This window comes from Salmo salar, chromosome 12 (genome assembly GCF_965601325.2).
Source record: "Salmo salar chromosome 12, fSalSal1, whole genome shotgun sequence".
Taxonomy (NCBI): Eukaryota; Metazoa; Chordata; class Actinopteri; order Salmoniformes; family Salmonidae; genus Salmo; species Salmo salar.
This window is the reverse complement of record NC_138302.1, coordinates 82,485,266-82,498,588: the sequence shown is the minus strand read 5'-3', so window position 1 is coordinate 82,498,588 and position 13,323 is coordinate 82,485,266. Positions and strand designations below refer to the sequence as shown.

The 13,323-nt window shown below is 42.7% G+C and overlaps 1 protein-coding gene across 2 annotated transcripts in view; it reads left to right on the top strand.

The window, feature by feature from the left end:
- LOC106565798 (cadherin-4-like) overlaps nucleotides 1-13,323 on the top strand; it is a 381,738-nt gene that overhangs the window by 320,653 nt on the left and 47,762 nt on the right. For both annotated transcript variants that reach the window (XM_014133344.3, XM_014133343.3), the window contains exon 6: nucleotides 6,767-6,922. In XM_014133344.3, the coding sequence (XP_013988819.3) occupies nucleotides 6,767-6,922 (156 nt within the window). The remainder of the gene's footprint in view (nucleotides 1-6,766; nucleotides 6,923-13,323) is intronic.

Genomic DNA, 13,323 nt, shown 5'->3' with positions numbered 1-13,323 from the left:
GGCTCCGGGCCATGGATCATCACTGGAGGCTTTGTGCCATGGATCATCACTGGAGGCTTCGTGCCATGGATCATCATTGGATGCTTCGTACGTGCCGGAACAGGTCTCACCGGACTGGGGAGACGCAGTGGAGGCCGGGTGCGTGGAGCAGGCACAGGGCGTACCAGGCTGGAGAGACGCACTGGAGACTGGGTGCGCGGTGCTGGCACAGGATATACTGGGCCATGGAGGCGCACTGGAGGTCTGGAGCGTAGGGCTGGCACAACCCGTCCTGGCTGGATGCTCACTTAGTGCGGGGCGCTGGCACAGGACGAACTGGGCTGTGAAGGCGCACTGGCGACACAGTGCGTAGAGCTGCCGCAGAATATACTGGGCCGTGGAGGCACACTGGAGGTCTGGAGCATAGGGCTGGCACAACTCGTCTTAGCTGGATGCTCACTTAGTGCATGGCGCTGGCACAGGACGAACTGGGCTGTGAAGGCGCACTGGCGACACAGTGCGTAAAGCTGGCGCAGGATATCCTGGACCAAGGAGATGCACCGGAGACCTGGAGTGCTGAGCCGGCCCAATCCGTCCTGGCTGAATGCTCACTTTAGCCCGTCAAATGCGGGAAGCAGGCAACGAGCGCACCAGGCTGTGAATGCGCACCGTATCTCCGGTGCGCATCACCGCATAGACTAGTCACACGCTCCCCACGGTAAGCACGGGGAGTTGGCTCAGGTTTCAACCCTGACTCCGCCAAAATAATTTTTTGGAGCTGCCTCTCGGGCTTCCGTTGTTGCCGTGCTAGTTCCTCGTAGCGTCGCCGTTCCTCCTTTGCTGCCTCTATCTCCTCCCTTGGATGGCGATATTCCCCAATCCGCGTCCAGGGCCCTTTGCCGTCCAGGATCTCCTCCCATGTCCAACTCTCCTGGCCACGCTGCTTGGTCCGTTTTTGGTGGGAGGTTCTGTAACGGTCGTCTGAAGGAGACGTGGACCAAAGCGCAGCGTGGTAAGTGCTCATGATTCTTTATTATCACAACACACTCAAACAAAATAACAAAAATGTACAGTTCTGTCAGGCAACAGAGGCTAAACAGAAAACAACCTCCCACAAACACAGTAAGAAAACAGGCTGACTAAGTATGATTCCCAATCAGAGTCAATGATAGATAGCTTCCTATGATTGGGAGATACACTCGGCCCAAAAACAAAGAAACAGAAAACATAGATTTTACCACCCGAGTCACACCCTGAACTAACCAAACATAGAGAATAATAAGGATCTCTACAGTCAGGGCGTGACAGTTGTTAGGTGCTCTCCTCAAACAATGGCATGGCATTTTTCACAGTAATAGCTACTGTATAGTGGACAGTGCATTTTACACCATTTTAAAGATACACTTCTCCTTGATGTAACCACATTGTCCGATTTCAAAAAGCGAAAGCAAAACATTAGATTATGTTAGCAGAGTACATATACAAAAATAATCACACAGCCATTTTCCAAGCAAGGACATGTGTCAATAAAATCCAAAACACAGCTAAATGAAGCACTAACCTTTGACGATCTTCATCAGATGACACTCCTAGGACATTATGTTACACAATACATGTATGTTTTGTTCAATCAAGTTCATATTTATATCCAAAAACAGGATTTTACATTGGCGCGTGATGTTCAGAAAATGTATTCCCACCAAAACGCCCGGTGAATGTGCACATCAATTTACAAAAATACTCATCATAAATGTTGACAAAATATATAGCAATTATTTAAAGAATTATAGATAGACTACCCCTGGATGCAACTGCTGTGTCAGATTTTAAAATAGCTTTACGGAGAAAGCACATTTTTCAATATTCTGAGTACATAGCTCAGCCATCACGGTGAGCTATACAGACACCCGCCAAGTTCGGGGCAACCTAAACTCAGAATTAGTATTAGAAATATTCTCTTACCTTTGCTAATCTTCGTCAGAATGCACTCCCAGGACTGCTACTTCCACAAGAAATGTTGTTTTTGTTCGAAATAATCCATATTTATGTCCAAATACCTTCGTTTTGTTCATGCGTACAGATCACTTATCCAAAGGCATAACACGCGAGCGCAGAACCAGAGACGAAAAGTCAAAATGTTCCATTACCGTACTTAGAAACATGTCTTTATGGTATTTTTAACATAAAATTGCGATAATATTCCAACCTGACAATAGCGTATTCATTCAAGGAGAAAAAGAAGGAGCGGCGTGCTCGCGTGACCGCGCATATCCAATCCTTTTGTTGCCAGGCAGACCACTCAGTAACTGAGCTCTTATTATCTGCCCAGTGACAGGAGAAGGCTCAAACCACTTTCTGAAAGCTTTAGACAGCCAATGGAAGCCTTAGGAAGTGCAACGTAACCCCACAGATACTGTAGTTTTGAAAGGGAGTAGGTAGAAGAACTACAATTCTCAGATCCTCCACTTCCTGGTTGACTTTTTCTCAGGTTTCTGCCTGCCATATGAGTTCTGTTATACTCAGAGACACCATTCAAACAGTTTTAGAAACTTCAGTGTGTTTTCTATCCAAATCTACTAATACTATGCATGTTCTAGTTTCTGGGCCAGAGTAGTAACCTGTTTAAATTGTGTACGTTTTTCATCCGGCCGTGAAAATACTGCCCCTAGCCCAGACAGGTTAAAACCTGTTGAGGACAGACGTTCCGCCTGCGGAACCCTTAGCCAACAGCCAATGGCATCGCACGGCGCGAAATACAAAACCAACTAAAATACCACAATTCAATTTTCTCAAACAATCAACTATTTTACACCATTTTAAAGATAAGACTCTCGTTAATCTAACCACATTGTCCGATTTCAAAAAGGCTTTACAGCGAAAGCAAAATATTAGATTATGTTAGGAGAGTACATAGACACAAATAATCACACAGCCATTTTCCAAGCAAGCATATATGTCACATAAACCCAAACCACAGCTAAATGCAGCACTAACCTTTGATGATCTTCATCAGATGACACTCCTAGGACATTATGTTATACAATACATGCATGTTTTGTTCAATCAAGTTTATATTTATATCAAAAGGCAGCTTTTTACATTAGCATGTGATGTTCAGAACTAGCATACCCACCGAAAACTTCCGGTGAATTTACTAAATTACTCATGATAAACGTTCACAAAATACATAACAATTATTTAAAGAATTATAGATACAGAACTCCTTTATGGAATCGCGGTGTCAGATTTTAAAATAGCTTTTCGGCAAAAGCACATTTTACAATATTCTGAGTACATAGCTCGGCCATCACGGCTAGCTATTTTGACACCCACCAAGTTTGGGACAACCTAAACTCAGAATTACTATTGGAAAAATTGGATTACCTTTGCTGTTCTTCGTCAGAATGCACTCCCAGGACTTCTACTTCAACAACAAATGTTGTTTTGGTTCCAAATAATCCATAGTTATATTCAAATAGCTCCGTTTTGTTCGTGCGTTCAGGTCACTATCCGAAGGGTAACGCGCGGGCGCATTTCGTGACAAAAAAATTCAAAATATTCCATTATCGTACTTAGAAGCATGTCAAATGCTGTTTAACCTCTTGGCGTTCCCCTAGGATAGGGGGCGCTAAAGCGATTTTTGAAAAAAAAATTGTGCCCATTTTAAATGGCCTCCTACTCAAACTCAGAAGCTAGGATATGCATATAATTAATACTTGTGGATAGAAAACACCCTAAAGTTTCTAAAACTGTTTGAATGGTGTCTGTGAGTATAACAGAACTCATATGGCAGTCAAAACCCCGAGACAGATGGAAACAGATGGAATTCTGAATTGCGAACTCAACTTCATCACGTTGCCTATTAATCACACCGTGAGCTATGGTTCATTGAGCACTTCCTATTGCTTCCACTAGATGTCCCCAGTCTTCATAAATTGTTTTGAGCCTTCTACTGTTAAAATTGAATGAATGAGACGCTGTGGAACGTGGTCACACGTGGTCACACCATTATGACGCCGGCGCCCCTTGTTACCCTCCCCTTTCGAAACGTTTTGAAACACAATGCAATCGTCCCCCTCGAATCTTATTGGCTCTCTTGTTGAAAAACGCCCTGAAGATTTATGTTATACAACGTTTGACATGTTTGAACGAACCTAAATGGGAAAGTGCTTTCTGATGAAGACAACCAAAGGTAAGGGATTATTGACAATAGTATACAAGACTAGATGTGATATGCGATTGTTCCAAGATGGCGCTGAACTGTAACGTTAGCCTATTTTTCAGAGTATCGCATCCCCTTTCATCGCAAAGTATGATTACCCAGTAAAGTTCATTTTAAATCTGGCATTACAGGTGCTTTCAAGAGATATTCATCTATAAATCTTAGAATGACAATATTACATTTAAAAAATGTTTTCGAATAGTAATTTAGTAAATTGTAGCTCTGTTTCATCGGATGCATTTGAGGGAAAATAGTTAGTCAACATTATGCACCGATGTAAAATGCTGTTTTTATATGTAAATATGAACTTTATCGAACAAAAGAATGCATGTATTGTGTAACATGATGTCCTAGGTGTGTCATCTGATGAAGATTGTCAAAGGTTAGTGCTGCATTTAGCTGTTTTTTGGTTATTTGTGATGCATGTGGTTGGTCGGAAAATGGCTATGTGGCTACTTTTACGATATACTCCTCTAACATAATCTAATGTTTTGCTTTTGCTGTAAAGACTTTTTGAAATCGGACAACGTGGTTCGATTCAGGAGAGGTGTATCTATAAAACGATACAATTAGATTATTATTATTTTTTTTTTATTAAATTTTGTTATGCTAATGGCGATATGATTTTTCGCTGGATGACGTTCAGAACTAGCATACCCCCCGCAAACATCCGGTGAATTTACTAAATTACTCATGATAAACGTTCACAAAAAACATAACAATTATTTTAAGAATTATAGATACAGAACTCCTCTATGCACTCGATATGTCCGATTTTAAAATAGCTTTTCGGTGAAAGCACATTTCGCAATATTCTCAGTAGATAGCCCAGCCATCACGGCTAGCCATTTAGACACCGACCAAGTTTAGCCCTGACCAAACTCCGATTTACTATTACAAAGGTTTGATTACCTTTGTTGTCTTCGTCAGAATGCACTCCCAGGACTGCTACTTCAATAACAAATGTTGGTTTGGTCCAAAATAATCCATCGTTATATCCAAATAGCGGTGTTTTGTTCGTGCGTTCAAGACACTATCCGAAGTGTAAATAAGGGTCACGAGCATGGCGCAATTCGTGACAAAAGATTTCTAAATATTCCATTACCGTACTTCGAAGCATGTCAACCGCTGTTTAAAATACATTTTTATGCCATTTTTCTCGTAAAAAAGCGATAATATTCCGACCGGGAATCTGCGTTTAGGTAAACAGACGAAAGAAAACAAAGCATTCTGTCGACGCGGGCACGCGCCTGAGTCTCACAGTACTGTAACCAGCCACTACCCAAACGCGCTACTTTTTTTCAACCAGAGCCTGCAAAGCCACGATTCAGCTTTTTGCCGCCTTCTGAGAGCCCATGGGAGCCGTAGGAAGTGTCACGTAACAGCAGAGATCCTCTGTAATGGATAGAGATAATCAAGAAGGGCAAGAAATTGTCAGACAGGCCACTTCCTGCATGGAATCTTCTCAGGTTTTGGCCTGCCAAATGAGTTCTGTTATACTCACAGACACCATTCAAACAGTTTTAGAAACTTTGGAGTGTTTTCTATCCAAAGCTAATAATTATATGCATATTCTAGTTTCTGGGCAGGAGTAATAATCAGATTAAATCGGGTACGTTTTTTATCCGCTTTGAAAATACTGCCCCCTAGCCATAACAGGTTAATTGAAATGCATTCCAGGTGACTCCCTCATGAAGCTGGTTGAGAGAATGCCAAGAGTGTTGAAAGCTGTCATCAAGGGAAAGAGTGGCTACTTTGAAGAATCTCAAATATAAAATATATTTTGATTTGTTTAACACTTTTTTGGTTACTACATGATTCCATATATGTTATTTCATAGTTTTGATGTCTTCACTATTATTCTACAATGTAGGAAATAGTAAAAATGACTGAGTAGGTGTGTCCAAACTTTTGACTGGTATTGTACTTTGTGCCTTCTCAGTTCTTTGGGGCGCATGACTCCCCTGACTCTGACATTGTCCTTTTTAACTCAGTGGATCGAAGTTAACTTTTTCCACTGAAGTTCCCTAAAGCCTTTGGTGATTGGTGTGCATTTGGCGTGTCTAGGCTACAGTCATGCACTAAAGCAGGGGTGTCTGCAGGTTTTTGGTTTTCCCTTTCAATTAAAACCTTGACAACCAGGTGAGGGAAGCTCCTAACTAATTAATGACCTTAATTCATCAATCAAGTACAAGGATATAGCGAAAACCCGCAGACACTCAGACCTCCGTGAAATTAGTTTGACACTTGCCCTAAAGCTTTTTTGTACCCATTGCCTAATGCCAGATAAAAATAATGAAAGAAAAACCTCAATGTAACCTATAGATATGAATTGCACAAGAATGATACATTTATAGATTTTTTATGCATTGTTTTCTCTTTATTCAGCCCGCCTGCCACCCACCTGCCCTTCATCCACACAATATTTAATGATCCTCCCTGCCGATATAACTGCTGGGACTGTGGGTTATGAGTCAACCCGCGCATCACTATTGCCCTCTACCACTTCTGAGCCATGCTTTAAGTCTCATACAACATGTCATCGTGTTTATCTCCCTCTGCCAGATCCGCTCGGACCAGGACCTGGAGAAAGGGATACGCTACAGCATCACTGGAGCAGGGGCGGACCAGCCTCCCATTGACGTGTACAACATCGACCCTGTGCACGGCAAGATGTTTGTCACCAGACCCCTGGACAGAGAGGAGAGGGCCTCCTACCATGTAAGTTACAGTGCATGTTACGGTCGCGCCACACATCTGTTGTGTGTCTGTCTATCTGTTTGTCTGGGTGTCTGTCTGTCCGTCCATCTGTCTGTGCAGGATGGCTGTCGTAATTCTGTCACACTGACACAGTGAGACTGAGTGAAGCCTCAGATTCTGAGTACAGCTTTTTGTATGCTTTAGCAATACTGTCTTGTTTATGCCAGACTGTCCTTTCTAAGTTATGATAAAAGTGTGAAATGAAAGAAAGAAAGATTGCCTTGACAAAGCACAGATTTCGGCAGCCATTCAAGCTGTCAATTAGGCTTGAAGGAGGTTTTTCAGCAGAGAGAGAGACGGTTTGGAGAGGAGTGCGTTTGTCTTTAACTGCTAATGAATGGGCGATGTTCTGTGTGTTGCGTTGGTGTTGTGTTTAGGAGTCACATGACAGCAGGGGCAACCCTTTCTTTGTCTACAGCTGGCTGTTTACCCCATCAGAATGGAACATGTTCCCCATGAACTCTGCAGCTGCACGCTGCCTCCTCTCCTCTGACAGCTTTACATTTAGCATACATCTGCCTCTTACTGTACACACTTCAGACATGCTCACAACATTAGATATTTCCTTAGATTAGATGAAATATTTCTTTCAAATATCACAGATATTTGCTTTACAAACAAAAATGCACCGCGAAAGAATGGGAGACATAGCATAGGCCAGACAGATATAACAAACCAGGGGTTGAAACCGGTTCAGGGAACAGAACCGAAAACTGGAAAATAACTACATTTTTAGAGGAACAGAATCAGAACCGTGAACAAAAGGGATCTACAGCATACTGTTTCAGAACAGAACCATTATTTGAAGTTTGGAAATAATGTTATTTTACGTTCCTGGCATTTTTTTCCAGTCTCAGAATAAACGTGCCTATGCAAAGCCCCCACTTTGTCACTTAGAAACATATTCCAATGTCTGCCTGCCAGCTAAAAATCTTTGCCTGAGTGTGTGTGTATGAAACACGACAGTACCAGTCAAAAGTTTGGACACACCTACTCATTCCAGGGCTTTACTGAATTTTACTATTTTCTTCATTGCAGCATAATAGTGAAGACATCAAAACTATGAAATAACACATATGGAATCATGTGGTGACCAAAAAAGTGTTAAACAAATCAAAATATATTTTATATTTGAAATTCTTCAAAGTACCACCCTTTGCCTTGATGACAGCTTTGCACACTCTTGGCATTCTCTCAACCAGCTTCATGAGTAGAAGTCACCTGGAATGCATTTCAATTAAAAGGTGTGCCTTGTTAAAAGTTCATTTGTGGAATTTCTTTCCTTCTTAATGCATTTGAGTCAATCAGTTGTGTTGTGACAAGGTAGGTGTGGTATAGGACCAAGCACATATTATGGGAAGAACAGCCTTCCCGGTGGCTCAGTTGGTAGAGCATGGTGTTTGCAACGCCAGGGTTGTGGGTTCAATTCCCATGGGGGGGGCCAGTACAAAAAAAAAAAAAAAAAAAAGGTATGAAATGAAATGTATGCCTTCTAAGTTGCTCTGGATAAGAGCGTCTGCTAAATGACTAAAATGTAAATAAGCAAAGAGAAACAACAGCCATCATTACTTTAAGACATCAAGGTCAATCAACTTTTAAAGTTTCTTCAAGTGCAGTTGCAAAAACCACCAAGCGCTATGATGAAATTGGCTCTCATGAGGACCACCACAGGAAAGGAAGACTGCAGAGGATAAGTTCATTAGAGTTACCAGCCACAGAAATTGGCAATTAACTGCACCTTTTTAAAATGTAATTTTACCTTTATTTAACTAGGCAAGTCAGTTAAGAACAAATTCTTATTTACAATGACGGCCTACCATCGCAGCCCAAATAAATGCTTCAACATCAACTGTTCAGAGGAGATTGATTCACACAGTGGTTTCTCGCTGCAAAGAAACCACGACTAAAGGACACCAATAATAAGAAGAGACTTTCTTGGGCCAAGAAACATGAACAATGGACATTAGACCAGTGGAAATCTGTAATTTGGTCTGATGAGTCCAAATTTGAGATTTTTGGTTCCAACCGCTGTGTCATTGTGAGACGCAAAGTAGGTGAACGGATGATCTCCTCATGCGTGGTTCCCACCGTGAAGCATGGAGGAGGAGGTGTGATGGTGTGGGGGGTGCTTTGCTGGTGACACTATCTGTGATTTATTTAGAATTTAAGGCACACTTAACCAGCATGGCTACCACAGCATTCTGCAGCGATACGCCATCCAATCTGGTTTGCGCTTAGTGTTACTATCATTTGTTTTTCAACAGGACACTTACCAAAAACACACCTCCAGGCTATGTAAGGGTTATTTGACCAAGAAGGAGAGTGATGGAGTGCTGCATCAGATGACCTGGCCTCCACAATCACCCGACCTCAACCCAATTGAGATGGTTTGGGATGAGTTGGGATGAGTGAAGGAAGTGCTCAACATATGTATGAACAGTCTTTCAAGACTGTTGGAAAAGCATTCCAGGTGACTACTGTACCTCATGAAGCTGGTTGAGAGAATGCCAAGTTTGTGCAAAGCTGTCATCAAGGCAAAGGGTGGCTACTTTGAAGAATCTAAAATCTAAAATATATTTTGATTTGTGTAACACTTTTTTTGGTTACTACATGATTCCATATGTGTTATGTCATAGTTGTGATGTCTTCACTATTATTCTACAGGCCTGAGTGTCTGATTGATTTGTATTACATACACTTAAAACACACAATTCTCCATACAAGAGATTTGCAGCGAACTCCAAGTCCAAGGACTTCCCTGCTCTTGGCAGTCCTCTCTCTTTGGCCTGACTCATCTATCTGGCAGTTCCTGCTGGTCCATTTATTTCCAGATGAGGTCCTGCTTGTCAGTCCTCCTACAGTATCAGTCTCTTTTCCAGAGCCTGCCGTCTGGTGGAGGTGGGAGTGGAGGTGGGAGTGGATGTGTAACCTGGCCAGGCTAGCCCAGTGGTGTCAGGTCTCTTTGCGAGCTGGTGGATGTTAGTACACCTGCTCCTACACCTCTTGGCATGGGAGGGATCAATAAGTCAGTCAGGTCATTGGGCACTCGTTAAGGCTTACTGAACTGGACTGGCAACTGTAAACAACCCTGATCCTGAGTGGAGCCTGATGTTAGAGCCTGAGAGGAACTTGGTGTTAGAGCCTGAGAGGAACTTGGTGTTAGAGCCTGACAGGAGCTTGGTGTTAGAGCCTGACAGGAGCTTGGTGTTAGAGCCTGACAGGAGCTTGATGTTAGAGCCTGACAGGAGATTGGTGTTAGAGCCTGACAGGAGCTCGTTATTAGAGCCTGAGAGGAGCCTGGTATTATAGCCTGAGAGGAGCTTGGTGTTAGAGCCTGAGAGGAGCTTGGTGTTAGAGCCTGAGTGGAGCTTGGTATTATAGCCTGAGGGGAGCTTGGTATTATAGCCTGAGAGGAGCCTGGTATTACAGCCTGAGTGGAGCTTGGTATTACAGCCTGAGAGGAGCTTGGTATTATAGCCTGAGGGGAGCTTGGTATTATAGCCTGAGGGTAGCTTGGTATTATAGCCTGAGGGTAGCTTGGTATTATAGCCTGAGGGGAGCTTGGTATTATAGCCTGAGGGGAGCTTGGTATTATAGCCTGAGGGGAGCTTGGTATTATAGCCTGAGGGGAGCTTGGTATTATAGCCTGAGGGGAGCTTGGTATTATAGCCTGAGGGTAGCTTGGTATTATAGCCTGAGGGGAGCTTGGTATTATAGCCTGAGGGTAGCTTGGTATTATAGCCTGAGGGTAGCTTGGTATTATAGCCTGAGGGTAGCTTGGTATTATAGCCTGAGGGGAGCTTGGTATTATAGCCTGAGGGGAGCTTGGTATTATAGCCTGAGGGGAGCTTGGTATTATAGCCTGAGAGGAGCTTGGAATTATAGCCTGAGGGGAGCTTGGTATTATAGCCTGAGAGGAGCTTGGTATTATAGCCTGAGAGGAGCTTGGTATTATAGCCTGAGAGGAGCTTGGTATTATAGCCTGAGAGGAGCCTTGTGTTTGAGCCTGACATGAGCCTTGTGTTTGAGCCTGACAGGAGCCTTGTGTTTGAGCCTGACAGGAGCCTTGTGTTTGAGCCTGAGAGGAGCCTTGTGTTTGAGCCTGAGAAGAGCCTTGTGTTTGAGCCTGAGAGGAGCCTTGTGTTTGAGCCTGAGAGGAGCCTTGTGTTTGAGCCTGAGAGGAGCCTTGTGTTTGAGCCTGAGAGGAGCCTTGTGTTTGAGCCTGAGAGGAGCCTTGTGTTTAAGCCTGAGAGGAGCCTTGTGTTTGAGCCTGAGAGGAGCCTTGTGTTAGAGCCTGGTGTTAGAGCCTGGTGTTAGAGCCTGGGAGGAGCTTGGTGTTAGAGCCTGAGAGGAGCCTGGTGTTAGAGCCTGGTGTTAGAGCCTTGTGTTAGAGCCTGGGAGGAGCTTGGTGTTAGAGCCTGAGAGGAGCCTGGTGTTAGAGCCTGGTGTTAGAGCCTTGTGTTAGAGGCTGGGAGGAGCTTGGTGTTAGAGCTTGAGAGGAGCCTGGTGTTAGAGCCTGGTGTTAGATCCTGGGAGGAGCTTGGTGTTAGAGCCTGAGAGGAGCCTGGTGTTAGTCACCCAACCGGTAAGACTGATTCAGTGATATTTGGCAAAATTCTGTTAAAGTAGAGACTCAGAACTAGAAAATGTTATATCATAAACTGCATTTGAGAAACAATGGGAAAGTAATTCTGCTTTGAAAGTTGATACATTTGTAACCCCACTTTTGAGAAAATGTCCCATGAATGTTTTTGGTACACCTACTGGAGAGCTCTTCTTTGTCTACACCCATTCAGCATCGTTCACACACTCTTAAGCCTTAGCCCCACCCAATCTCTTTAAGGGTTCACATGTGAGGCCTTGTGCTAAACAGAGTGAGTAAGGTAGTGTAGTAAACAACCAAAGCTTTCAATACTAAAAGTGGTGAAAGTAGTAGTAAAATACACTTTATCTAGTCCTTGGTCTATATCCTAATCGGACTTTGGTGTAGGTCATTTTGTTCTTCACATTACCATCTCGTAAACACACAATATATTAAATCAAATCAAAGTTTATTTGTCACATGCACAGGATGTAGAAGGTGTAAATGGTACAGTGAAATGGTTACTTGCATAGTGGAGTCTTTTGTTTAGTCTTTTGTCTAAACAATGAACCATAATCCCAATCCATACAGTACTACCATGTACCATGCATGAATCTGCAGGTAGCTAAAGCTAACCAACTAGGTTCAATGTTAGCTAGCTAGCTATAGACTATAGCTAGTAATGTAAATGGCTTTCTGAGATAATAATAATATTACTACAAAGATCATACACGTAACGTTAGCTAGCGAGTCAGCCAGCTAACGTCTGCTAGCTAGCTAAAGGTACACTTTAATTTACAATGAAAATGACTTTCTGACAAAATTAGAAACGTATAATATATGAAAATGTAGTTAGACTTTTGCCCATATACATGGATGAACGCTTCTCCCCCTCTGTCATGGATGCCATGGTTGCCCTTAGTTTGAAGATGTAATCCGGAGACAGGTGTTTTATATAACAGCCTTCTGTGTTCTCTTTTCGACTCCCTCCTCATTTGCAATCATACTCTTCTTCCACCGGGCATTCTACTGATTTCAAACTTGGTCAACTTCTTCTGTGACAACAGTACTGTTGATCGCCATTTCTTCCCCATCTCTGTCATCAGAAGACTCTACAATGTCTGGTTCAATTAAAATGTTTTTACCTAAATCAAGGATTTCCTCATTGTCTGATTCATTTTCAGAGTCAGAGAGAGTCAACATGGCATGATCGTCCACCCGAAAGTAATCCATGACAACTATTCCCCACGGATCTTTGTTGATATGCATGTTAAATTCAGGGCAGCAATATTGAGAGCAGTAGCAAAAATTTTGCAGTTCTTCATGATATCTTTTTAAAAAGCCGTGGTAGCAAGGATAATCTACACATACTGAGCAGCTCATGTTATAGACAGAAGCATGCTACATGGTAGATTAATCCAAACTTATCTCTCGGCATGTCCAGCCCATCCATTATCTCAGTCAATCATGGCTAACGGGAAGGTTCCTGTCTTTTTCTGTGGCTAAACCAACTAGGTTCATAATTTAACCATTTTATTTGTATTTATAGATGGCATGCACATTTGTTATTAAGGCACTTGAAAGTTTCTGCCATTTTTTGTTAATAAAATGTTTGTATAAGTTTAAATGCCTCTCGTGTTAAGTTGTGATGTGCGAGATACGCCTAGCTTCCTGGAATGGGTCACATATGTTCTGGTCTGTTCTTTGATACGAAAGACATGACTGGTGTTTTTGACAGGCTTCCATCAGAGGAAGAGGAACTCTGAGGTTAGCGTGTGGG